Here is a 26,750-nt window from a genome sequence, read left to right on the forward strand (position 1 = left end):
TTATAATTATATAAATTATTATATTTAGATGTATTTATATTTATTATTATATATTTTAATTATATATAATATATATTAAATAATTTTATACAATTCTATATAAAATTATAATTATAATATATAAATAACATATAATATATTATATATATATAATTATATATTAATATTAATAAATATTCATTAATGTTTTAATAGAAAACTGAAATGATACAATAGTATCTGTAATTCTATTAACGGATGCTGGTTTCATATTGATGCATGTTTCCATGATGGATCGTTGAATGACTCTAAACATCCTCATTCTCCCTCTGTGAACATTCCAAGCTTGCAGAACGTCTAGCATGAGTGGAGTGACTTTGAGGACAAGTTTAATCATTTCCTCTTTCGCTTCCTATTTTCTCTCACCACGAGCCAACTTCTGCTGGCGTTCACCTTCGGAGTCTCCTGAGTGAACGGTGATGGATTAATGATGAACCAGCCCTCTAATCGACTGATAAACGGGGGGCTTCTCAAGGTCACCCAAGGGCCGGGCGGTCACATACGAAGGGCGCCCTTGTTGTTGAGTTGCTGACTTGTTGTTTGGGACTAACCAACACCACCATGGCATTTAACACCCTGTGTACACCTTCTATATGTGTGTGCACTATGCTAGAACACTCCAAAGAACCAAAGAACAAAACATCACTTAAACATCGTTACCAACCTTCCGCCGGCCTCTTTTTCACTAAGTGTCTGAAGGATCGTTTGTTATTTTGTGCACAGTTTGGTGAGCTCATTAAGAACAATGAAGCTGTTGTCGCTATCAGTTGCTCCACTTCAATCTTTCTCCAGGAACTTCGATCAGCGCTTTCTTAATTGACATTCCGGAGCTGCTGCACCAGTTCCAGGGAGCACCTTGCAAACAGCAAGGCAGAGTGAGCATTTACGCACCAGCCATGGGGAACAGAAGCATCTTTGTAGTCAAGCTCTCACGCAAAAAGTCCTTCAAGCTTTCTCCTCACTGTGATACACGGGAGCGTCGTCTTTGGGAAGATATTACGTACGGCCCTAATTGTCTCTAGAAGGTTCTTCCTATGAAGGTGTGATATTTACTGGTCGGGGTGCAAGACGGACAGGACGAGTAGAGACAAACAAGTTGAATTCCTGGAAGTCTGCTACAGGGAATAACAGAGGGGCACAACCAGGGGGTGGGGGGGATCTGAGGGATGCCACAATTACGTGTGAAAAGTGAAAGAGTGGACACGCACTCGTGGAGAACGGAGGTAAACTTGGCCACGTGCTTGGAATTCACACATTTAGATGAGGTTTGATGATGAATCGAACGCAACATCATTGCAAAAATGCACACTAATCCATATATCAAAAAGACACAAATACTGTTGACAACATAATCTCCTTCTGGGAGGTTATTCCGCAGCTTTTAGCCCACCAAATGTAGCCAGATGAGTCAATAGCTGGATGGTAACCCTCTGAGTGAGCACACTTAGTCATTCCAATCGTTTAATGCACAGACGTCCATCCGACTTAAAGCCAATCACGTTGTGTTTACTGTTTTTTGTCGTATCGAGCGCTGCTGTAAGAGAGCAGAGCAGAAACGATAAACTGCCTCGCTGCCGTCAGCTCTACTCTGTGGTTTGTCATCAAAATAACGTGTACGCACACCAATTGGACATGGAATTGTTCATAGCATGAATGCTCATTGGTGATGATGATGATGATGCTGCTTGGATGAGCACAATTGCTCAACCGGGATCACTAAACGAACGTGTGTGTGCTTGACAGAAATCCTGCTGTGATTCCAAAACCTGCTAGATAGGAAAATCTTCCATTTCAGGAACCGACAGGAAGGCCTCTCAAGGTGACAAATGGCTTCCCTCAACCACATGCAGCATGATTGCGAAGGTTATTTAGCCTACACTCAATGGCCACTTCATTAGATACACCTGAGTAAATAATACTGTGCTGTTTGACGAAGAGTTGTTGTGTAGGGGAACACATACGTGATAAAAAAAAATAAAGAGTACTGCAAGCTACCCAGCATGCCTTGCGTTAGGAATATATGGGTGTCAGTGCAAGAGACATGGCTGCCTATACAGGAAGTGATGCCAGGAAGTGGTCTTACAAGAGAAGGGCCCTCCGTTTCTGGGCCTGGTGAGCGTCCGAAGTCGTCGGCGTTCAGAGAAAGACGGTCCTTGTCTTCCTCGTCTTGCTCTGGCTCTTCCCCCAAGGCGGGGAAAACAGACAGCCCGCCCACTTCGGCATCCACCATGCCGTCCAGGCTGTCAGTGAGAGCGGCGAGCAGGGCCGCATTCTCCTCTTCTATCTGGGGGAGACAAAGCGAGAGAAACATCAGTGTTTTCTCGACAACGTGACTATGACATGTTTGTCCACATAATGCATTCATCAGACGTGTATTATTATGTCCAGCCTATCTACAAAATGAAACAGCAACAGTGTGAGACTGAAGTCAATAACAAACTGTAAATAACTGCTGTATTCGCATGGACCATTTATTACTATTTATGACTTCATGTTGCTAACCACAAACAGTCTGCTCAACTCTATTAGTAGGATCAATATATTGGATCAAATATAACATGGCTACGCAGGAATCGGGTCCAGGAAGCAGGAAAAAATAGCCAGTAGGCAGGTGGCGCACAGGGAGTGTGAGATTTATTGTTTTCTGGAGTAAATGGGATTCTGTAATCACAAATAAATCAAAATCCCAAGAAGAATCAACAGGGAGGAAAAGAGGATGGTGAGATTGGATTTGTAAATGAATGAGGCAGGTTGGGAAGAAAAATAAAATAAAAAATAAATGTAAGAAAAAAAAATTATAAATATGTTATAGTACAGTATGAAGAAAATACAAATAAATGAAAGAGGAGGCAGGTTTTTTCAAAGGGAAAAATGAATAAAAATAAAATACAAAACAAATTTATTTATTTTAATAATTTAATTTATTATTTTTTAAATTTATTTAATTATTTTAATTAATTTATAAAATAAAATAATTTCTAATAATTTTTAAAAAGCTTTAAAACACTACAGTTGACCCTTGTTTAGCACAGCTAAGTGGTTCCAGCCCCGACGATTCAATATTAATAAATTAAATATTTTCATAGAACATAGAAAACCTGTTCATGACCTTGTAAAAATATTTTTTTAACATTAGAAATATTCATAACATGCCACATTTATACTCATATTAACTATAGAGTAGACACATAAGCACAGATAAGACATAATAATTGTTGTAGTATCTCAAACATAGAGTGGGTCGATAGTGTGGCATTAAAAAAAGCCTATCATACATCCTCACTATGGACGGCCAATCTGCCATTAATCTGCCATACAGCTCACATACAGTCCAACAATACTGCTGGCTTTGGTTATGTCACAAAGCGTACCATTTATGTACAAGCTACCTACATGGTAATGGTAATGGTAATGGTTTTATTTCATTTGAACATGCATCAGATTACAATTGAATGCATCACATAATCAGTTCACAGTTCCACATGTCCAAAAGGAGTAGGAAGAAGCAAAGCCTATTAAATCCTACCCCTCCATCTGGTACTTTTACAATCAGTAAATGTTACATTTGTTCACTTCCTGCTTTCCATAATACAGTTTAAGGTTATTATTTTTTTTAATAATGTACCTCGTACCGAAGTCTGAAGTGATATAACCATCCAATGACATAATGGGTACCATAGTAAGTGTCAATATAGTGATATGTATAGCACATCATGACTGGTTCAAGACCAGATCCCGTTACTCAATCCATTCATACATAGCTATCTACTGAGCTAACTAGTTGTATTTCTTCCCGGAATAGGTTTGAAAATGAACGGTCAAAAAAGACAAAGGACAAATGTACCACTTCCACATGGTATGGGAGCAGAACCTTTTTTCATTATGTCATGTCAGACTACAAGGATCCATGGTTGCAAGCTAAGGTGAAGTAATGTAAAGAAATGTCTCATCAATGTAACATTACTGATGCCTAGTACTAGAATACTACATATGACTTGTCTTATAATAATAGTCAACCACAAAACAGCAATCATACATAGAGCAAGGGAGCAATGTACAAACCGCAATGTGGTGAAGGACGACTGTATATAAATACAAATTGTATATAAATTGTAAATGATACGCTCCTAAATGCTACTTTAGAGTATCTCCACGTCACTAAGGACCATGTAACGGGAGCACAAGACATTTATCCAGGACGATCAATGCACCTCTCCACTTCTGAGAGGTATTCCCTGAATTCCAGCATCCAGGGACAGGAGATAGGGCGGTGAGACTGGGACTTAAGTAGGGACTTAAGTCCACGTCTCCAGTCAACAATGTAACTACAGTATGTACACTATGTCAATACGGAAGACCTTCATCGGGTTGCACATTCCTGGGAAAGCTCCCAATCGAACATGCTGCAGCCATGCTTATGTTTCATCACAGAGATCAGTCAGGGGGTTAGTGACCTTGACTACTATATCAAGGGACCGTTCTGGATGACATTTGTTATACTGTAAATCATGTGATGTGAGTGAATGTTACTTCCTGGTTAATGAAAAATGTTCAAGCTGAAGCCAGTGGCTCAAATGGAAAATGTTTTATGAAACTGAGTATCGCACATTCAGTCGTTTGTAAAGTAAGACAACGCGTCTGACCTCAAAGAGCTCGTCAGTGGTGCTGTAGTGAATGGAGGCGGGTGAGGCATCCACCGCCTGGTCGCTGCACCACTGCAGCTCGCCGAGACAGTTGACGCTGTCAAAATCGCTGGTGTCCAGCTGAGAAAGGTCGATGTCCGGGAAGTCGGTGTCCAGGCGATCCGAGCACACCTCTTCCTCCTCCCCATACTAAAGATGGACAAAAAAAAGACAGAGAGGGAAAGGTCAGATTAGTCCAACTTGAAAAATATTTCCCAGGCGGTTGCTCCTTTTTTGGGATACAAGTGCAACACTCAAGTGAGCTACTTTCGCATCATCCTGTCCACAATCAGTAAGAAAATCATCCTCTAATATATTCCTATCAAACAAATTGGCGAGGCAGAACAACACATCATAACACATCACATCATTAGCAAATTCACACATCATATAAATCAACAACTAAGCTCTAAACATAACACACAACTTCAATTTGTTATTTCCAAATGCCCACAAGGCATGCTGGGCAGTCCAGCTACAGAAACCATATGAACCATATGACCAATAAAACATGGACTCCTTGTTTACTTCTCTGACCACTTCCTCAACATATTTTGCACACTTGCAAAAATGAGAAAAGCACGGAAAATGTTTATTAAAAAAAAGAGTACCCCAAGCTACCTAGCATGCCTTGCGTCAGGAATATATGGGTGTTTTTATGGCACGGGTATTGCGTGTAGATATTTGTAGTATGTAGGCTGTTTTGTGCATCATGAGTGTTGACATGTTGTTGTTTGGATGGCTGCACGGCGATCGAGTGGTTAGCGCACAGACCTCGCAGCTAGGAGACCCGAGTTCAATCCCACTCTTGGCAATCTCTGTGTGGAGTTTGCATGTTCTCCCTGTGCATGTTGTGGGTTTTCTACGGGTACTCCGGTTTCCTCCCACATTCCAAAAACATGCTAGGTTAATTGGCGACTCTAAATTGTCCATAGGTATGAATGTGAGTGTGAATGGTTGTTTGTCTGTATGTGCGTGCGTATGAGTGTACCCCGCCTCTCGCCCGAAGACAGATAAGATAGCACTGCAAGGCATGTTGCCAGCTACACATTCCATTCCTATTAAAAATGGGAATTTGGAAGTGCTGATTTATAGATGTGGAAGTGGGAAAGAAAGAATAGTGGGTCCCTATGACAAATAATAACGTGATGACCCCTCAAGTCCAAAACTTTCTCACAAAATTTGGTCAAATTTAAGGACTTTAAGGACTTTAAGGACTCCATCAGAACCCCAAAACCTTCAAACAATTCTTTAAGGATTCTTTAATTACTCAAACATAATTTTTGAATGCAGAGTATTATGATGCACTGTTAGCGACAGTAGTGTTGTTGCAGACACGTGCTTACCAGTCATAGCACACACACACACACACACACACACATACACGTGTGAAAAAGAAGTGTGTGACACAGTGAGAGGAAGTCAGTCTGGTCTCCCGGGGGTGAATAAGATCGAGAAACTTGAAATACAAATGAACATGGAAGTAGTCTACTAACGCACACTAGCCAGAAGTGAGCTCCCTGCCAAGTGAACCACAACAAAAAGAATGAATGTCCAATTGTTTGCTGCATGACGACACGTCTTTACTGAAACATTCACTCTTTCATTTGCATTCATGTGAGAGGACCAGACGACGAGTTGGACCAGTTCCTCTCCCCCGTCTTTTTAAAAGGCAGCTTTCATCTCAAAGAGAATGGCTTAACAATCACAATGGACCATTTTTTACGTCTCTGTGATGCGTGTTAGAAATTCAAAGAGCGTCTTCTATATTCTTGATGACTATAATGATGGTCCGACCACACTAATACATATACGGCTAACTACCGTGCTTTGATGTCGAACAATGCTTACAGTACTGATATTGCTAACCGTATAGCTGGCGCTGACTAAGATGATGAAACTAATTTAGTCAATTCAGTTCAATTTCACCACTCTAAAGCAGTTACACGACCAGATGCTGCTGAATACTCAGATGTAGCAAAGATTTAGTTAGTTATTTATGTTGCTAACCTTAGTGTTGACGCTAACTATGATGATGTAACTAATCTTTGCTAAGCACACTGAAGCAGCAAAGATCATTCATGTGGTAAACTACACAAATTTAGCGGGTTACTACATTGCTATGGTTTCTGATGTTGCGACCATTACAGTTGCTATGGTGATGTAGCTTATCTCTAAATGCAGTATTGCTAGACCTACGAACGTTCTCACAAGGCCTGCAATCCACGATTATTTTAATAATCGATTATTTATGCAATTAATTAATGAATCTTATTTTTAAAAAGTTGTTGTTTCAGTTAATGGAGTAATCAGTGGACTGAATGGACTAAATTAATAAGAAGCAAACACCTGCAGCTAGAATACAAAGATTATGTCTGCTTTCATGGATGACTAAGGAAGTATCCACATTTGAGAGGCTAAAATCAGAGGATATTTACGTATTTAAATAAAAAAATGGGGCTGCACGGCGGATGAGTGGTTAGCACGCAGGCCTCACAGCTAGGAGACTCGGGTTCAATCCCACCCTCGGCCATCTCTGTGTGGAGTTTGCATGTTCTCCCGTGCATGCGTGGGTTTTCTCCGGGTACTCCGGTTTCCTCCCACATTCCAAAAACATGCTAGGTTAATTGGCGACTCCAAATTGTCCATAGGTATGAATGTGAGTGTGAATGGTTGTTTGTCTATATGTGCCCTGTGATTGGCTGGCCACCAGTCCAGGGTGAACCCCGCCTCTCGCCCGAAGACAGCTGGGATAGGCTCCAGCACCCCCGCAACCCTCGTGAGGATAAGCGGTAGAAAATGAATGAATGAATGAATGAATAAAAAAATGATTAACCGATTACCAAAATCGTTGTTGATTAATTGGGTAATCGCTAAACCATTGATTAATCTTTGCGGCCCTTGTTCTAACCAGCATTTAATCTAATTTATGTGGCTAACTACACAGATTTAGCAATGTTACAAGGTTTGGAACATCGCTAAAGTTGCTAACTTTATCTATAACGCATAACTACAATGAGATAGCTAATATTAAAATACTGCATAGGTTACTTATATTCCAACCATGCTAGCAACTCAGATGTAGCGAAAGCTACCAATGTTGCTAACCTTACAGTGACACTAACTATGATGACATAAACGTCATAATTATATGGCTTAAGTTTTTGAACATTAGTTAAGTTACTAGTGTCGCTAACATTATAGATGCTTAACTACAATGACATAACTAATCTCATCACCACTGCTAGGGTAGCTAACCTTCTTTTCACACCAAAACAGCTAAGCTAGCCAACATAGTTATAGTTATAACGCTAAGTACAATGACATAGCACTTAAGTTAGCTACAATGTTGACACTAACATTACAAAAAGCTAACCTCGCTGTTGTAATTACTTGCTAAAATGACATCAGAACCTGACATTGACTTGAAAGGTTATTAGTGAAAGTAATCAATCTCTGGTGAAAAAGATGAATTAGCGTGAAGTAACATGAACACACTGTACCTGATGTGTTATCTACTTTCAGTGGCCGTCACTCGCCATCACTGATGATCTTGAGCGTTTATTATTTAACTAAATTGCTTTATCCACGTCAATATTTTTATTGCAATTGTGTTGGATTTAGAAACGAGAGATGAACTGCTTGCTCGAAGCGGACAGCTCGTTAACGTGTTTATTTGCCTTTTAAACGCTGATTTATGGATTATGAATTAGCATGCTAATTGCGCTGTCCATGTCTTTGAGGTTTAACTTTATAATCACTGTTTATATAAATATGAATATGAATATATGCGTGTGTGTTTATTTGGGTCAGCAGCATCGCCGATGGTTTATGTCGAGCCGTGTGAGAAGTGGGTGGAGTCAATCAGCCGAGTGGATAGGGGATGTTGGAGGAGGTCAAAGGTGACAGTAAGGGGGGGTGCTGTCGTGACTTGATAGAAACGACGAAGCAGAAGGAGGGAGGAGCCAAAAAGGAGAGGATGTCCTCCATGAGACGCTCCCATTGCTTCATCTGCTTCCAGCTGCTCATGCAGGTGTGTGTGTGTGTGTGTGTGTGTCCATTAGCATGCCGATCACATCCCGCTCACATGCACCCTCCACACGCTTCCTCTCCTCCATCTCACTCTCCTATCTCCTTCCCTCAGCCTCCCTCCGTCATTCCTCTCCATCCTTCGACATAAGCCTGAAATTCCACACTTTGCTCATTTTTGCATCCTCCACTAAAACTCCAAAGTGACATCTTGATGGATGTTTTTCTTCCCGCTAGCCCATCCTCCAGCCCGTCAATAAACATATGTTCTCACACGCACGCACACACTGGCATGTAAAGAACACGCGTGACGCAGGGGAACATCCTCTCTGCAGCAACGAGCCACGCAGAATAACGATGAAGACGGCAGCATGACTCGGGCAGAGCCACCAGGGGGTGCCTCAGTGTGTTGCATCACACTGCAGTCACCTATGACCTCTAGCCGAGGGGGGGGGGGTATGACTGATAACAGCTATAGTCAATGACTCAACACCAGATGAGGCTGGGGAGCATTTAGCCTGGACTAGCTATTCATTTAGCATTATCTGTTTTATATATTACTGTATTATTTTCTGCAATTTTAAATATGTCTCAGGGGGTCTCGCATTGGAATCGTATTGTTCAAAATCTCGCCTTAATGCTGGAGTTTGGACAGTTTATTAAGCCTTACTGGGTTTTGTGCATCTGTAGCTTTAATGCTAATGAGCTAAATTTGTCCACACCTGTCGTATAAAGTTTACTTAATTCACTTTTTACTTATACACTAACTCTGCGCTTGTCCAATGTAAGAGACATCATATACCACATACAAAAACGGGATATGAGCTACAATGCTAACATTACCCTGATATTTTGATAGCAACTTTAGGCTAGGTTAGCCTATTTGCTGAAAAAAACAAAACAAAATGAAACAAAAACTTACAGCTCCCTGTAGCTGTCTGTAGCTGAGAAATGTTACAAGGTTTACAACACTGCTAAAATTGCTAACTTTATCTATAATGCATAACTACAATGATACTGCATAGGTTACTTATATTCCAACCATGCTAGCAACTCAGATGTAGCGAAAGCTACCAATGTTGCTAACCTTACAGTGACACTAACTATGATGACATAACTCATCTAAAAATATTGCTAAAATTACTAACGTTGTCACCACTCTAAAGCAGCTACGATAATTTATATGGCTTAAGTTTTTGAACATTACTTAAGTTAGTAGTGTCGCTAACATTATAGATGATGCTTAACTATAATGACGTAACTGCTGCTGTGGTAGCTAACCTTCTTTTCACACCAAAACAGCTAAACTAGCCGACATAGTTATAGTTATAATGCCAAGTACAATGACGTAGCAAAGGTTTTAAGCACTTGAGTTAGCTACAATGTTGACGCTAACCTCGCTGTTGTAATTACTTGCTAAAATGACATCAGAACCTGACATTGACTTGAAAGGTTATTAGTGAACGTAATCAATCTCTTATGAAAAATATTAATTAGTGTGACAGATGGACAGTTATCACAAATCCTGGCGTCATTTTAAGATGTGTAGCAAAGCCTGCCTTACATCATTGTATGCAATATTGTTCAAATAACCCCCTAAAGATGCACATAGCAAAGGTTTTAAGCACTTAAGTTAGCTACAACGTTGACGCTAACATTACAAAAAGCTAACCTCGCTGCTGTAATTACTTGCTAAAATGACATCAGAACCTCACATTTACTTGAAAGGTTCTTAGTGAAAGTAATCAATTTCTTATGAAAAAGATTAATTAGTGTGACAGATGGACAGTGATCACAAATCCTGGCGTCATTTTAAGATGTGTAGCAAAGCCTGCCTTACATCATTGTATGCAATGTTGTTCAAATGAGCCTCTAAAGATGCACAAAATGTCAGCGTAGAACCATCCTCACAAGCCAAGACATCGAATCTTGTATTATATTAAACCTCAATTTACGCTAATTTCCATCATGTTTGAAGTTAGCGACTAGCAAAAACTACAGTTTTACTACTACTACTACTGCGCTACAGTGCTACAGTGATGTTAGCCTACTCACTGAAGGAAAACAAAATGATCAAACTTAGCTTCCACATTTGTAACGGACTGTGAGCTAGTTGGCAGAGCTCTGGGTGGCATTTTAAGATGTGTAGCAAAGCCTGTTATTGGATGTTTTAGTTGGGGGTATCATGTCCAAGAGGAAGGTCATGAAAAGCCACAACCTTAAAAGGTAAATAAACTTTAAAGACACAATTATTTCACATAACAGGTACACAGGTAGGAGAGAGTGAATTTTACTTTTTTTTAATTTTACTTTATTGACTGCTGTTAAATGGTTCTATCTTCAATTAGTCAAGTCGTTTTGACATAAATACGACACACAACCACCTGCTCGGTGGAGGTAACAGCAGTGTGGACATTTGGACTTCAGCCAGTCAACCTTCTTTCTCAGGAAGCGTGCTCGCGTCTGCTGGGTCAGGCAGAGTTCACGCTGAGATTATTCCCGCATAGCGCCCAAGCAGCCTGAGGTGCCAGCAGCACGTCTGCTGCACGTGCGCATCTTTGAACACTGCCAGCGCAGACGCATTTGCACTAAAAACCCTTTCCTGCCAATGGATGAATTGATCAGAAAAACACCTCTGAGCCAAAGTGTTCTATCCTGGGAGTAAATGAAAGCTACTCTGGCCAAAAGGCAAAGGAAGAGGAGAAGCTTCCACGTCTTCATGTGCTATAATGGCTTTAGCAAACACAATAGAACGTAGTGAATGAAGACATCGCTCACTGTGTCTTAGGCTCGATATATTAGGTCTTAAATAGGTCGTTTGAAAAGACAGATTAAGCAAATGAGCATGGAATTGTGCCGGAATACTGATACCTTTGAAGTTATTGGAGTAACACACTTTCAGGGAAAAACTGCAGTAAGTTCGTAGGGAGTTCATCGTTCCAGTAATACAAGAGTGAGATTGTCTCAAATGGAATACTTCCTGTATAATGTGTACTTATGATCACAATATTTTAATGTTGAATCACGGTGAATTGATTTTACAATTAATAGCAGTGTAAATCAGCAAAAAAATAGGTATCATCAATAAATCGGCAGTCCAATCGAGAATCCGGTATCCAGACGCTGCTGGATAGAGTCCATACGAACAAGACATCGCAGCACCTTAAACGATAGCATCAACATCATACCTACTGATTATTGCTCTTTTGTTGTCTTTTGTGAGTAATATCGCTTGGTCAAGCCTTTTCTAACACTACAAAATAAGTCAAAAGTATGTATGTTTCGTGTTGATATCAGATCAGATTGACATCAGTATTGACTGCTAAAAAAGTAAACAAAAAACGTGGGACACCCTGAATAATTAGGATTCATTTGTTATTAATTTTTAAGTAATTCTTACTTGGGTTTACCCCCTCCAAGGTCCCTCGCTACATCTTGGTTCGAACATCGCTTCCTGATTCTATCATGGATTTAAGAAATGAATCAATGAATTAATAAAATACTGACTTATTATTAGTCAATAAATATTGAAAGACAAGTTATATGCGTTATTCTGATTACTAGGCATCAGTAAATCCTGCTTCTCCTTCTTCCCCACTCTGTTTGAAGCCCTTTCTGAAGCCACTTTTATTTTGTAGCCCCTCCCCTTCTGCTACATTGCCAAGATGGTGATGATTGACGGTTGGTGTCGCCAACTTACCGACTTTGTCGCAAAGTCTGGTAACATTCCAAACCCTCCTGGCGACATTCATTCATTCATTCATTCATTTTCTATCGCTTATCCTCATGAGGGTCGCGGGGGTGCTGGAGCCTATCCCAGCCGTCGTCGGGCGAGAGGCGGGGTACACCCTGGACTGGTGGCCAGCCAATCACAGGGCACATATAGACAAACAACCATTCACACTCACATTCATACCTATGGACAATTTGGAGTCGCTAATTAACCTAGCATGTTTTTGGAATGTAGGAGGAAACAGGAGTACCCGGAGAAAACAGGGAGAACATGCAAACTCCACACAGAGATGATGCCCAAGGGTGGAATTGAACTCGGGTCTCCTAGATGTGAGGTCTGCGCACTTGACCGCCATGCAGCTTCTGGCGACATATTTTTCTCAAAATGTAGCTACTTTTTCTGACGTTGGACAATTTTCTGGTATTTGGGGACTTAAAAGTGAAAGCACATATTGATCTGCAGTTTCTGCAGAGAGGTCTGCCCCGCCCCAAGGCAGTCACAAACAGTGCGCGGCACACTGAGAGCATAGTGGAGGCTAGAGGCGAGTTTAGATAAAATATTAAAATAAATATACTTTGATGTTTATTTGTAGTATTAAACATCATAACAGTGTAAGTGTGAGTATGGATGTACACAAACTGCATCTTAAACACCCTCTCCAAAATAAACTTTGACCTTTTTGAAATGTATAAAATAGCTTTCGGCTGCACTGTGGAGTACTAAAAGTGGAGCACAAAAAAACTTCCATTTGTGGCCAATCTCTGCCTTACTCACAACAGTGGAAAGAAACGTCATGAAGAGCCTGCCGGGACAATCGTGCATGAAAGCCTGTCTATTTATAGCGGGCCTGCATGTGGGAGGGCTAGCAGTGCTAAAACAAGCCAGTCGCTGTGGAAAGGCCAGCCTCTGCAGCGGCCCTCTGGCATGCGAGTCTCCCCAAGTGCATCCCACACCTCTAAATTTAAACACCTCAACGTAACGCCTTCTTTCATGAGGGCGCTCTCAAAAGCAGATGATGCTCCCGCCATGAAGAACAGTCGATAAAACGACCTCGCTTCACACATGCACTCAACCAGCTGTGCTAGATAGCAGATTTTTATTGCAGCGGCAAGCCAGTTGTCACTAAAAAAAAACATAAAAGACAACAACGTCTACCAGGGCTTTCATATTTGTCACCTGCCAAACTAGCAACTGTGGTAGATTTTGTTCCCTTGAAGTCGGACCCAGTTCTGGAAGCAAATGAAACGTCGCCACCTTGACTTTAGCAGAATAAATGACCAGTATAGTGTGGAACCAGAAGACAGAATACAGACTGGTCCAGGAACATTCTGATTTGATCAGATTTCAAAACTGTTTCATAATGGAAATAGAAATAGTCTGTTACAGGGTCAAACTGTGGCTATGTTGTAAGACACATCTTTGCTAATAAATATTGTGATGCTAGAATTGGAGTCCACAGTCAACATATTAAAACATTCATTCATTCATTCATTCATTTTCTACCACTTATCCTCACAAGGGTCGCTGGGGTGCTGGAGCCTATCCCAGCTGTCTTCGGGCGAGAGGCGGGGTACACCCTGGACTGGTCGCCAGCCAATCACAGGGCACATATAGACAAACAACCATTCACACTCACATTCATACCTATGGACAATTTGGAGTGGCCAATTAACCTAGCATGTTTTTGGAATGTGGGAGGAAACCGGAGTACCCGGAGAAAACCCACACATGCACGGGGAGAACATGCAAACTCCACACAGAGATGGCTGAGGGTGGGATCGAACTCGGGTCGCCAAGCTGTGAGGTCTGCACTCTAACCACTAGACCGCCGTGCAGCCCCATATTAAAACTACAAAATTTGACAATTGACAGTGATATGTGTGTTTTTGGGGAATAAAGGTGGTCCTCCCCGGATTCTGTGTTACAACCTTTCACTAAATGAACGCAATGTGTGCTCAATATTAGCATTTCCCTCAAACGCTCGACTGTCATGGCCATCATTATGAGTAAGGATCAAATTTTAAAATCGGCCAAACCATGCCAAAACATTCATTCATTCATTCATTTTCTACCGCTTTTCCCTCACGAGGTTCGCAGGGGGTGCTGGAGCCTATCCCAGCTGTCTTTGGGTGAGAGGCGGGGTACACCCTGGACTGGTGGCCAGCCAATCACAGGGCACATATAGACAAACAACCATTCACACTCACATTCCACAAGGTGGGATTGAACTCTGGTCTCCTAGCTGTGAGGTCAGGGCGCTAACCACTCGACCACCGTGCAGCCACGCCAAAACAACAACAGCAAATTCAACTTTCTTCACACCCTCACAGGCACATAATCGAAAATGGAAAAAACTCTTAACACAATAAACACAGGTTGCCAGGTTGCTATAGTATCCTTGAACATGTTAAAGGATCTGCTGGTATGAAAGTGGCAGTAATAACTAAGCAGCGGTCCTTTCATTCTTATATTTTGTGTTTTTATTACTGCATCTCATGTTTTTTGTGTGTTTGGTGCACAATGTGACTGACTTTATTTATTTGGGTATGACTTCCGAGTAAAATTCTACTTACAATGCGCTGTAGGTACGTAACTTGAGGACTGACTGATGTACACAAAACTGTAAACTGCACACAACCAAATAGACAAACCCATCAAATAACAAACATTCCTTCCATGAGGAAGATAATATGAAAATATAATATAATATTTCACAGGCTCCCGAGTTAAAAGAGTTAAAGAGCGACTTGTCCCGTCATTTATAATAACTAAAATTATTACAGCAATTCCATCCTATTACTTTTAATATTGTGCCACATAGAAGAGTTTCATTCCCGCCGACAAGCACTTAAATGTCAGCAAAAAGTCGCTATGGATTCTTTTTGATGAGAAAAAAGCAGCTTTTGTACGTCGGCAGTGCAAAAACAACGTGCCCTTCACCCCAATCAGCCCTCTCCATTAATGGGAGTCTTTATTGATCCGCACGGAGAAATCCAATCCGTGGTGGCAAGCGGGCCAGTGGCGGTGAGGCTCGGGCCATGTGACGCTCAAGTCATGTTGGACACCCAGCCCCCCCCCTCTCTCACACACACACACACACACACACACACACTTATAAGACAGTTGAGCACCATACAAGGTCAGCCTCGCTGCAGAAGATGAATGCTCAGGTTTGCAGTGTTATGAGTCATGTGACCTTGATCAAGGCTTTACATGACTTCCACATGATGGCAACTGGAGCAGGACTCAAACTGCAGCGACCCCCATCCACGGGGTCAGGGCTGCACTTGAACGAGATTTTCAAGAGAACGAGAGGGGAGCTCACTTTTTTGCTCTTTTTGCTCATTCATCACAAGTGACACGCTTCAATCGTTATGGATAAAATGGCGATGGCGAGGGGAACAAAATGCTCTTAAAAGCAGTCAATATGGCAGCTGCTTTGTCTTAAATGGAACACTTCCTCAGTACACGTTATTACAGTATACTGTGTACATGGTGCACTTAGTTCATGAGTGTGCAAATTTTGGCAGTGAGATCAGTGAGATACTTAGCGGAATTGCCGATCGTAAGAAAGGTTTGGTAGTCCCTCTGTACGTGTATGGGATGGGAGGGGGGGTCCATAAAACTGGAAACTGACCAAGTGGAAAAGCAAAAAGCACATCTGTCCTGGCTGCTCAGTGCAATATGGCTAAAGCCTCAGGGGGGCAGGATGTCTTATTTTCTCACTATTTTGGGTAATTTGAGTGTAAAGGTGACTATAGGGGTGCTATATCAAGTCTAGATGGCTCTAATCATGTTAAAAACAGGTTTTCTATTGATAAATGAGAATGAAATTCACTTTTAGTCCTATTTTATGCTTTTAGTTTTTAGCTTTTAACTCCAGTATTTCCTCAGGGGGGGGTCCTCCACACTGGGGGCTGTGTCGGGTCTGCTGAGGGGGTGCCAATCTTGGGTCCCTTCGACCCGGCCGGCTTGGGGGTTCCTCCCTTTTAATATGGGGGTCCGCCCGTCTGTCGGAGTCGGGGGGCCCGGGTGCTGGTCCCCCGATGGCACGGCCTCCCAGTGTGGACGGCCCCAAAAGTGGTGTTTCCTTGATCTTCAGTGCCATGCCATGTCTCCCTATTGTGTGTAATTGTGTGTGTGTGTGTGTGTGTAGTATGGAGAGTGGGAGGGAGGGGCTTTCTTTGTAATTGTTTTTCCTTTTAATTGTGGTAATTGTTTTTAATTTAATTAAAAAGTGCTCTACAAATAAAGTTGATTGAAAGCAGCAATTATTATACTTCGGGCGGCACGGCGGGTAGTGGTTAGCACGCAGACCTCACAGCTAGGAGACCAGGGTTCAATTCCACCCTCGGCCATCTCTGTGTGGAGTTTGCATGTTCTCCCCGTGCATGCGTGGGTTTTCTCCGGGTACTCCGGTTTCCTCCCACATTCCAAAAACATGCTAGGTTAATTGGCGACTCCAAATTGTCCATAGGTATGAATGTGAGTGTGAATGGTTGTTTGTCTATATGTGCCCTGTGATTGGCTGGCCACCAGTCCAGGGTGTACCCCGCCTCTCGCCCAAAGACAGCTGGGATAGGCTCCAGCACCCCCGCGACCCTCGTGAGGAAAAAGCGGTATAAAATGAATGAATGAATGAATGAGTATACTTCCTCTTGCTTTTATGTCAAATTCCAGTTAATGGGAGAGTTGCATCAAGAACGGCATCTGCCATAAAAAGTATGCCAAATAAATAACGCTGTTGCGAACCCTAACGGGAAACGATTGTTCTCGTCCACAGTAAATCAGTGCACGTGTTTTTTTTTATAGGACGAGGCCCCAAGACAGGAACATGACAAGTGGAACCAAGCCATGAACTATTTTACATGCCTCATAAGAGTTTTAGCCTACATCATATCTTAACCGTCCTTAATGACGTTCCCCACCCCGAGCATCAATTAAGCTGGCATAACGACAAGAAACATGATCACACGAGTGGTTTCATTCTGGACATGACAGCAGAAATAAAATAAGTGCTTAATGTCGCACATTCTGCTAAGAACAGATGGGTCCTAGAACCTGGGAGGGTCCAAATGGACGCCTTGAAGATAGAAAGTAGAAGGGGGGTGAAGTGGGGTAAGTGAAGGTGAAGTGACACATCATGGAGGACATCATGGGGCTGAGAGATGGTGATGACGGAGCGCCATGAAGACTGGTAATCACCTCTCAGCCTCACACGTTCATGAAGAGACACGATAGAAGGCAGTGTGCCAGACTGGGGTGGGGGGACCGTATATACCCCCGCCCCCCCTTCCACCCTCATTTTACTACTTTACATACTACTTTCTTGGAGGTGACTTTGACAGGAAGTACTTTCCACATGACAGCTAAGCAGAATCCACAGCCAGGACTATTGACCTGCGTTAATCATTAGCAGCTTTGTTACTTAACGGAAACATCTACAGGAGAACCGAGAACCTACCTGGACTATGTGGTGGGCAAGTCTCAATGTGGATCAGGTTTGGACTCTGTATTGGTCTGGTCCTTTGAGATTTAAGTATAGACTCTTTGTGACGTTTCTCAGTGGGGTTTATGTCTAAACGAGGTGGTGGTCTACGCTCAATGGGGTTCAGATGTGCACTTGGTGGTGGTCCTTATCACTGAGGGTTAGGTCTGGATTCTAATCTGGAGTCTAATTGTAATGAGTTTCAGGTTTGGACTTTGTGGAGGTGTATTTCCAGTGGTTTTCTGTTGTGGTATCTGCATTTGGGTTCAGGTCTAGCGTTTGTGGGGGTCTTCTTCACTGGGATTAAGTCTAGACTCTGTGGTCATCTGGTCTCAATGAGGTTCTTAGAGGTCTGGGTTCTGCAGTGGCCTAATCTCAATGAATTTAAGTGTGGCCTTTGTGGTGGTCTATTAGCAATGGGGTTCAGTTCTGGACTCTCCAATTCCTAATAGGATTCAGATGGTTGTCAATCAAAGGCTCAAGTCTCAATATGGTTCTGGACTTGTGTGTATATATTTATTCCCTACAAGCAGACTCTGTGGTCCTCTTTCTGAGAGGGGTTCAGGTCCACTTTGTGGTGGTCTTATACATATGGATTTTCTGTGGCCTATTCTCAAAGAGTTTCAGGTTTGGACTTTGTGGAGGTGTATTTCCAGTGGTTTTCTGTTGTGGTATCTGCATTCGGGTTCAGGTCTAGCGTTTGTGGGGGTCTTCTTCACTGGGATTAAGTCTAGACTCTGTGGTCATGTGGTCTCAATGAGGTTTTTAGAGGTCTGGGTTCTGCGGTGGCCTAATCTCAATGAATTTAAGTGCAATGGGGTTCAGTTCTGGACTCTCCAATTCCTAATAGGATTCAGGTGGTTGTCAATGAAAGGCTCAAGTCTCAATATGGTTCTGGTCTGGTGTGTATATATTTATTCCCTTCGAGTAGACTCTGTGGTCATCTTTCTGAGAGGGGTTCAGGTCCACTTTGTGGTGGTCTTTTACAAAATGGATTTTTTGTTGGCCTATTCTCAAAGAGTTTCAGGTTTGGACTTTGTCTATTTCCAGTGAGGTTCAGTTTTGGGTTCTCCGTTCGTAAAAGGGTTCAGGTGTGGACAATTTGGTGATCTTTTCTCTGGGGTTTAGGTCTGGACTCTGTGGTGTTCTATTCTCAATACGGTTTATGGTTGGACTTTGTGTATAGCCAGTGGGGTCCAGGTCTGCACACTGTGGTGGTTGTCTTCCAAAGGGATGTAGGTTTCAGGAACGGTCAGGTCTAGATTCCATATTCATATTCCCTATGATATTTAGGTTTTTCTGTGATGGTCTTTCTCACTTGAGTGTAAGTCTACATTCTGTGGTGATCTAAGTCTTCAGGTCTGGACTCCGGTAGGTGGTTTTCTTTTTGCAGTACACCTGCCTGATCCCTGAAGTTCCTAGTTTGGCTTCAAACGGGCCCATGCGTTCGTTTCAGTTCAATGTTTTGAGCCCATCAGCATCATTCTGGCAAGTATTAGCGCTCGATTATCAGAGAGTCCTCCCATTTTTGCTCTAAAACCATCTGAGATGTTCTTAATTACAGCAAAGCTCCCTCCATGTTGAATAACAGCACAAGAAGCCAATCATGTGCCATTTGATTATCGAGCTGCAAAGTCGCCGCATTAGGGATGAGGATCAATAGGCATCATTAGCTCACTCACGTTTAATCTTTATTTTCCCACAGAGGCTGCTTTGTGTTTCAAACATTCAAACATTCAGCGCACGTTTTCTTGCTGCAGTCTATGTTTCCTCCTCGAAGGAAGAAAGCCGTTCACCCATCATAAGAGGTCACAATATTAACGCTGAAGGTGCGGAAATGGCCACAAAGTAATTAACGATTAACCCCTTGAACTCCGCCAGGGTGCCACTGGAAGGCTTTCTGTGAAAAACACATTTTTACAGAACACTCAGAAAGGGCAGAGGACCCTCAATGTCAATCTACTCGAATCGCCACCCTCAGTTTAGACTGCAAGGCGAACGTTACGTGTCTTCCAAGATTGCAAAAAACTAACTGGTGTTGGATCACAGTCATAGATTTCAAAATAAAGTGAAGTGTATTTTGGCACTGGGAAATGGAGAGCGGCCAAACTCATCACGGTGATGGAAGGCCTCACACCATCGCTCGACTCACTTCTCTTCACGCTGTGTCCAAACCCCAACGTATCGTGTGAGCACTTGACTCGTTTGTCATAGACGATATGGTGCCAGATGGAATTTCAACACAACTACGAGTCTTACGGTGTATGCGCAGTGTTACACTAAAGCTGTGAAAACGGATGCATTATGGCAGATTAATGTATCATCGTTATTAATTGGATGAGTGGAAAAATTGATGGTTCGCAAGTTTGCCAGCCAAGTATTAACTAGGGATGTCCGATATGCCGATATTGTCAAACTCTCAAGTTCCGATATCAGCCGATACCGATCGGTATCGATACCGCTGACTTTCAACAATGGAATTTAAACACAACTGCGAGTCTTAGGGTGTATGTGCAGTGTTACACTAAAGCTGTGAAAACTGACGCATTATTGCAGATTAATGTATCATCATTATTAATCGGATTAAAAATGTTAACACAATGAATCCATCTGCAGCTCAGAATGACTCAAAATCGAAAAATTTATGGTTCGCAAGTTTGCCAGTCAAGTATTAACTAGGGATGTCCGATATGCTGATATTGTCCAACTCTCAAGTTCCGATCCCGATATCAGCCGATACCGATATGTGTAACATGATATTTCCTGTGGTGGAAAGAACACATATGTGTTATGAACAGCATTTTTTAAATTTCGTTTTTCAGGATCGGGAAAAAATCTGCGTTTTTATGCTGATATTGGGCCGATTATCGGACATACCCAATTAACATTGTTCAGGAAGGATTTTTTTTTTCAACAAAACAATTCCAGCTAAAAATGTATTATGTTAGCACTTTGGCGAACACATTGTCTAGCTAGCTACAAACCAACCTTACGAAACATCGGCGATTCAGACAAACTGACTAACATTGACAAGTGCCAAGTGGACTTTCAACAAACTCGATCCAAATCCTCATTTGGGTAGCGTGGGCATGCTGGAGCCTATCACAGCTGACTTTGGGCGAGAGGCGGGGTACACCCTGGACTGGTGGCCAGCCAATCACAGGGCACATATAGACAAACAACCATTCACACTCACATTCATACCTATGGACAATTTGGAGTGGCCAATTAACCTAGCATGTTTTTGGAATGTGGGAGGAAACCGGAGTACCCGGAGAAAACCCACGCATGCACGGGGAGAACATGCAAACTCCACACAGAGATGGCCGAGGGTGGAATTGAACATGAGTCTCCTAGCTGTGACCTATTCGAAAACAAAAACATTTTTTTGTTTCTTTACTTTATTTGCCTTTTATTTAACCTATAAATGTGTGAGATCTCTGTGTGGAGATCTGATGGCCGAGGGTGGAATTGAACTCAGGTCTCTTTTGGTGTAGATTCATAAAAAAAAACATTATGTGTCTGAATGATTGACAGTCTGTTTCCGTTTTGGGCTCATCTCCAATCTTTTTTGGACTTTCAAGTGTCACCCAGTTTGAACTCGGCGACTCTTATTCCTGAGCCCTGAATCGGCTTTCCCAGCTCGATCCCATTACCCGGGAGATCTGCCACCTCGGCTGCTTTTAGCCCACCGGCGCGTCTCGCCTTCTTCGCCATCATCATCATTAACATCACAGTCATCTCCACGGCTCTGTCACTTAGGATTGTCCTGCTGGTATCAACCTCTGTCAAAACTCTTCCCGTCAAAAAAGGAACGGTCATCATGGATTTAGATTTTTGAAAAGCATATTATTGATATTTGAATAGCAAATGATTTGACTTTGGACCAAAATGGCTTGAAAATGGAATAATTTGACATGTGACGGCATATTTGGAGCTTATGGCTTAAGATTGATGCTGTCAATCATCATGGAAGTTTGCAAATGGAGACACAGGAACTGCTTAGTCCCTTTTTACCTGGAAAATTACACACACAGGGTGGCACGGCGGTCTAGTGGTTAGCGTGCTGACCTCACAGCTAGGAGACCAGGGTTCAATTCCAGCTTCGGCCATCTCTGTGTGGAGTTTGCATGTTCTCCCCGTGCATGCATGGGTTTTCTCCGGGTACTCCGGTTTCCTCCCACATTCCAAAAACATGCTAGGTTAATTAGCCACTCCAAATTGTCCATAGGTATGAATGTGAGTGTGAATGGTTGTTTGTCTATATGTGCCCTGTGATTGGCTGGCCACCAGTCCAGGGTGTACCCCGCCTCTCGCCCAAAGACAGCTGGGATAGGCTCCAGCACCCCCCGCGACCCTCATGAGGAAAAAGCAGTAGAAAATGAATGAATGAATGAATTACACACACATGATGACCTCATGACCCACTGACTCATTACCTTGACTGAGTTGGAGGAAATAAGCAAAATTAATTTAAAAAGATAATTATTGGCAATGATCCTTTAATGCTGAGAAAATGGAAGGTATCCCTCTTGTTAATTTGCAAGCGCTCGCTCCCGACGTAATAAGAAACACTTGCAGCCAATTCCTCCTCCTCGTCCACTGACATAAATCACTTTGGCTGTCATGCGGAAGCTACGCTGCGTGAGGTCAACACACACACACACACACACACACACACTTGTATCCAGAGCCGTGTGATTGGATGTGATTGATTCCAACATAATCCTCAGCAGCTTGCATCATGGAGTGTTAGAGTATGTGTGTGTGTGTGTGTGTGTGTGTGTGCGAGAGGTCATCTGTGTGTGGCAGACGCTCCTCAAGTCAGCAGCAGCTTGTGAAGTACAAGCCAGGAGACCTGCGTAGGAGCTAAATATAGAACAACACACTCCCATCATATTAGTCCATGTATGTGTGTGTGTGTGTGTGTGTGTGTGTGTGTGTGTCGGTGGGTACCAATCTGTTTATGTTACCTTATCGTTTTCATCTTTTAATCCCATGGAAAGTGTATTGTGTTTCCTTTCTATGCTTCATGCTTTCTTTCCAATGGCTAAAGAATAAAGTAGAGAAATCAAAAGGATTAAAATGCTTATTCAGATTAATCACAGGGTTGGTGGATTAATTTTGGTAAAATTTTGGTTAAACATAAATATAATTCGGCTGCATGGTGCACGAGTGGTTAACATGCAGGCTAACCAATTCCACCCTCGGCCATCTCTGTGTGGAGTTTGCATGTTCTCCCCGTGCATGCGTGGGTTTTCTCCGGGTACTCCGGTTTCCTCCCACATTCCAAAAACATGCTAGGTTAATTGGCCACTCCAAATTGTCCATAGGTATGAATGTGAGTGTGAATGGTTGTTTGTCTATATGTGCCCTGTGATTGGCTGGCCACCAGTCCAGGGTGTACCCCGCCTCTCGCCCAAAGACAGCTGGGATAGGCTCCAGCACCTCTGTGACCATAGTGAGGATAAGCGGCATAGAAAATGTGTGCAGGTTTAATCAGTTGCGTCCTATCATTCATTTCATTTATTATAGCCATTAGAGCAGGGGTGGGCAAACTATGGGCCAGGGGCCACATGCGGCCCGCCAGGCATTTGAATCCGGCCCTCCAGTGTTCTGCATTCTTCAGTATTTCAACTTTTAACATACAGCTGGGATAGGCTCCAGCACCCCTGTGACCCTCGCGGCAGAAAATGAATGAATGAATGAATGAATGAATGAACCTACACCAAAGTGTACTAGTTCCTACCTTGACCTACATAATAATATTTTCCTTTATTTATTTTGGAAACCAAACTAAAGTTCCTATAGTTTATCCACGTTGGATTTTCACAGTAAGATTGTCTTTCCAAAGTCACTCGTGTTGATTAAAGTGTCCGTGAAGAGCTCTCACATGTCCCGGCACACTCGTCTCTGATATCAGGACACTTAAGACCCCTAAAGAGACCCTTTCCTAGCTGTTCATCCCAGTCAACACCAGCAGGTAGCTGATGGAAAGATCCAACTTTCAGGCCTTCATCAGCGTGATGTCATTGTCTGTGGCTTTTATTAGCAATTAGCCGCCAGGCGGCCATCATTGCTAACAAGCACGCTGGAGCAGATCCAAATGTCATTCAGCCTCCCCTCTTATGCACACTTGTCTCCTTCCTAGTATTCTTGTTTTCGGAATCGCTTCATTGTGGCTAAATCGTGACCACGGCGCAGTACGCTTTGGTTCACTTCGATATACTTTCCTTGCTTCTCTCATCCATCTTAGCCGTCCACGCTGATGCCCGTGTTTTTATGTTAATGCAGCATTCCTACATGGCGCCTTCCTGCTCACACACGAGGGGCACGCTGGTCAAACGTTCCCAATCAGTCTCGCTGAGGAACAAGCTCATTAGGAGGCGACCAACGGGAACAAGCGCCATCATTCCCATGTGACATCACACTTCTCACTTCCCCCCCGGTCCCCGTCTTCCTGTCACATGCTGTGGATGCTTTGAGGCATGACACTTGAATTCTATCAGTAATGGACTTGCCACTAAACATTATTTGCCTCGTCGATTAATCTGAGGCTTGTTGTTATGATTAATCGTGTCATCGGTTAGACCCTAGACAGACCAATATGTTAGTGGTTTGATTCACAACATATCAGAAAAGAAGCAGAAATGGGGATCAATGTTTTCCAAATATCTTCTTTTGATATTCACACACATGTAAATTTAGTCAATTTATTTTGATTAATCTTTAGTTAAATTCATAAAACGATTAATCACATACCAAAAAAGTTAATAATCTATTCAACTATCCCAAAAATGATGATCGGATTATTTGCCGATTTATTCTTCTTCTTCCTCCTCTCTCCTTTTTAATGGTGAATTGTAACCACTTGAGTATGATCACCATGTGATAACCCAAGTTCAATTCCACCCTCGGCCATCTCTGTGTGGAGTTTGCATGTTCTCCCCGTGCATGCGTGGGTTTTCTCCGGGTACTCCGGTTTCCTCCCACATTCCAAAAACATGCTAGGTTAATTGGCGACTCCAAATTGTCCATAGGTATGAATGTGAGTGTGAATGGTTGTTTGTCTATATGTGCCCTGTGATTGGCTGGCCACCAGTCCAGGGTGTACCCCGCCTCTCGCCCAAAGACAGCTGGGACAGGCTCCAGCACCCCCGCCACCCTCGTGACGATAAGCGGTAGAAAATGAATGAATGAATGAGTTTTGGAAAAGTACATACAATGCCATTCTGTTTCATTATGTTAAAAAAATGAAACCAGTCAAATGTGATCCAAATCATACTGATTTTCATTTCAATTCAGATCCAGTAGCTCTGAAGTTGGTAGTCATGTCTACCAAGACTGAAGTACAAACGTAACGGAAAATTTCATGGAAGCAACTGAAAAAGAAACGAAAAACAATGGCATTATATGTACTGAAAATAAAAAGACTTTTTTTGGTTTTTTACTTTATTTGCCTTTTATTTAACCTACAAATGCATCAGATCATTTTGCCTGATCCTGTATAAGAGAAGCATAACAGTCATGTGATCGATTACCCGCTTTAACGGATACCTTTCACTTCTTGAGTTGTGCTTATTACGGTTAGCCACTCATAAGCAGAAGAAGTTGGGACCAAGTGGCTTGAAAAGACGTTGGCAGAGATGGAGGTGTAATCTGCCAATAGGAGGCGTTTAAATGAAGGTGCGCTAATCTGGTTGACTGACTTGTTTCCGTTCAAATTAGGCGAGATAAGGTAGCGGATTTGGAGTTGACGTGATTGGCCAAGGAACTGTCAGGTGGTAATCGGTGTGGTGTGTGTATGTGTGTGTGTGTGTGGATAAATACACACAATAATATGGTAACATAATTAGTTCCTCCACACTAACATATACCTTCTATACTGTATATGGGCAGACATTATATTCTCCCCTGCCCTTCGACCCGACCCTGGTGATAAGGTTTATGATGTCGTTCAATCCCGTTAAGAGCTTTCCAAACGGCACCTAGCTAAAAAAGATAGATTACCAGCGGTGAGCAGTTATGGAAGAATGGGTGGACTATCCTGAATTGTGGTCCGAGCAAATTCCAAAATATGTCTGAATTGGCACACGTCCATATTTACACTTAGAGTGGATAACGTTGTTCACACTGAGGCTTTGTCAGAAGGGTATTTTTAAAAACTCTCCATTTATGACAAAAAATAGTGTCCATACAAGCTGGTGTTTAAAAAAAAAAAACATAACCGCATAAATGCTAATAAGACTGACAACAATAACAAGGACCGTGACATTCGGAAATTGTTGCGCCAGCCTGCGGGAGTTGGGCATCTCTTTGCGGCGATGCATGGGTTTTCCTCCCACATTCCCAAAACATCCATGCTTGGTTAATTGGCCACTCCAAATTGTCCATAGGTATGAATGTGAGTGTGAATGGTTGTTTGTCTATATGTGCCCTGTGATTGGCTGGCCACCAGTCCAGGGTGTACCCCGCCTCTTGGCTGAAGACAGCTGGGATAGGCTCCAGCATACCCGCGATCCTTGAAAGGATAAGCGGTAGAAAATGAATGAATGAATGACTATACAGAGTAGTCTGCATGGTGGTCGAGTGGTTAGCGCGCAGGCCTCACAGCTAGGAGACCCGAGTTCAATTCCACCTTCTGCAATCTCTGTGTGGAGTTTGCATGTTCTCCCCGTGCATGCGTGGGTTTTCTCCGGGTACTCCGGTTTCCTCCCACATTCCAAAAACATGCTAGGTTAATTGGCCACTCCAAATTGTCCATAGGTATGAATGTGAG

At 42.5% G+C, this 26,750-nt stretch overlaps 1 protein-coding gene across 3 annotated transcripts in view; it reads right to left on the minus strand.

Annotated features, from left to right (window-relative positions):
• ppargc1b (peroxisome proliferator-activated receptor gamma, coactivator 1 beta) overlaps nucleotides 1-26,750 on the minus strand; it is a 95,219-nt gene that overhangs the window by 19,515 nt on the left and 48,954 nt on the right. For all 3 annotated transcript variants that reach the window (XM_078788400.1, XM_058064353.2, XM_078788401.1), the window contains exons 2-3: nucleotides 4,683-4,871; nucleotides 2,123-2,323 (exon numbers count right to left, since the gene is read on the minus strand). In XM_078788400.1, coding sequence (XP_078644526.1) covers nucleotides 2,123-2,323; nucleotides 4,683-4,871 — 390 coding nt within the window. The remainder of the gene's footprint in view (nucleotides 1-2,122; nucleotides 2,324-4,682; nucleotides 4,872-26,750) is intronic.

Source organism: Doryrhamphus excisus, linkage group LG23, assembly GCF_037039965.1.
Source record: "Doryrhamphus excisus strain RoL-2023G ecotype Guam linkage group LG23, RoL_Dexc_Guam_v1.1, whole genome shotgun sequence".
Classification (NCBI taxonomy): domain Eukaryota; kingdom Metazoa; phylum Chordata; class Actinopteri; order Syngnathiformes; family Syngnathidae; genus Doryrhamphus; species Doryrhamphus excisus.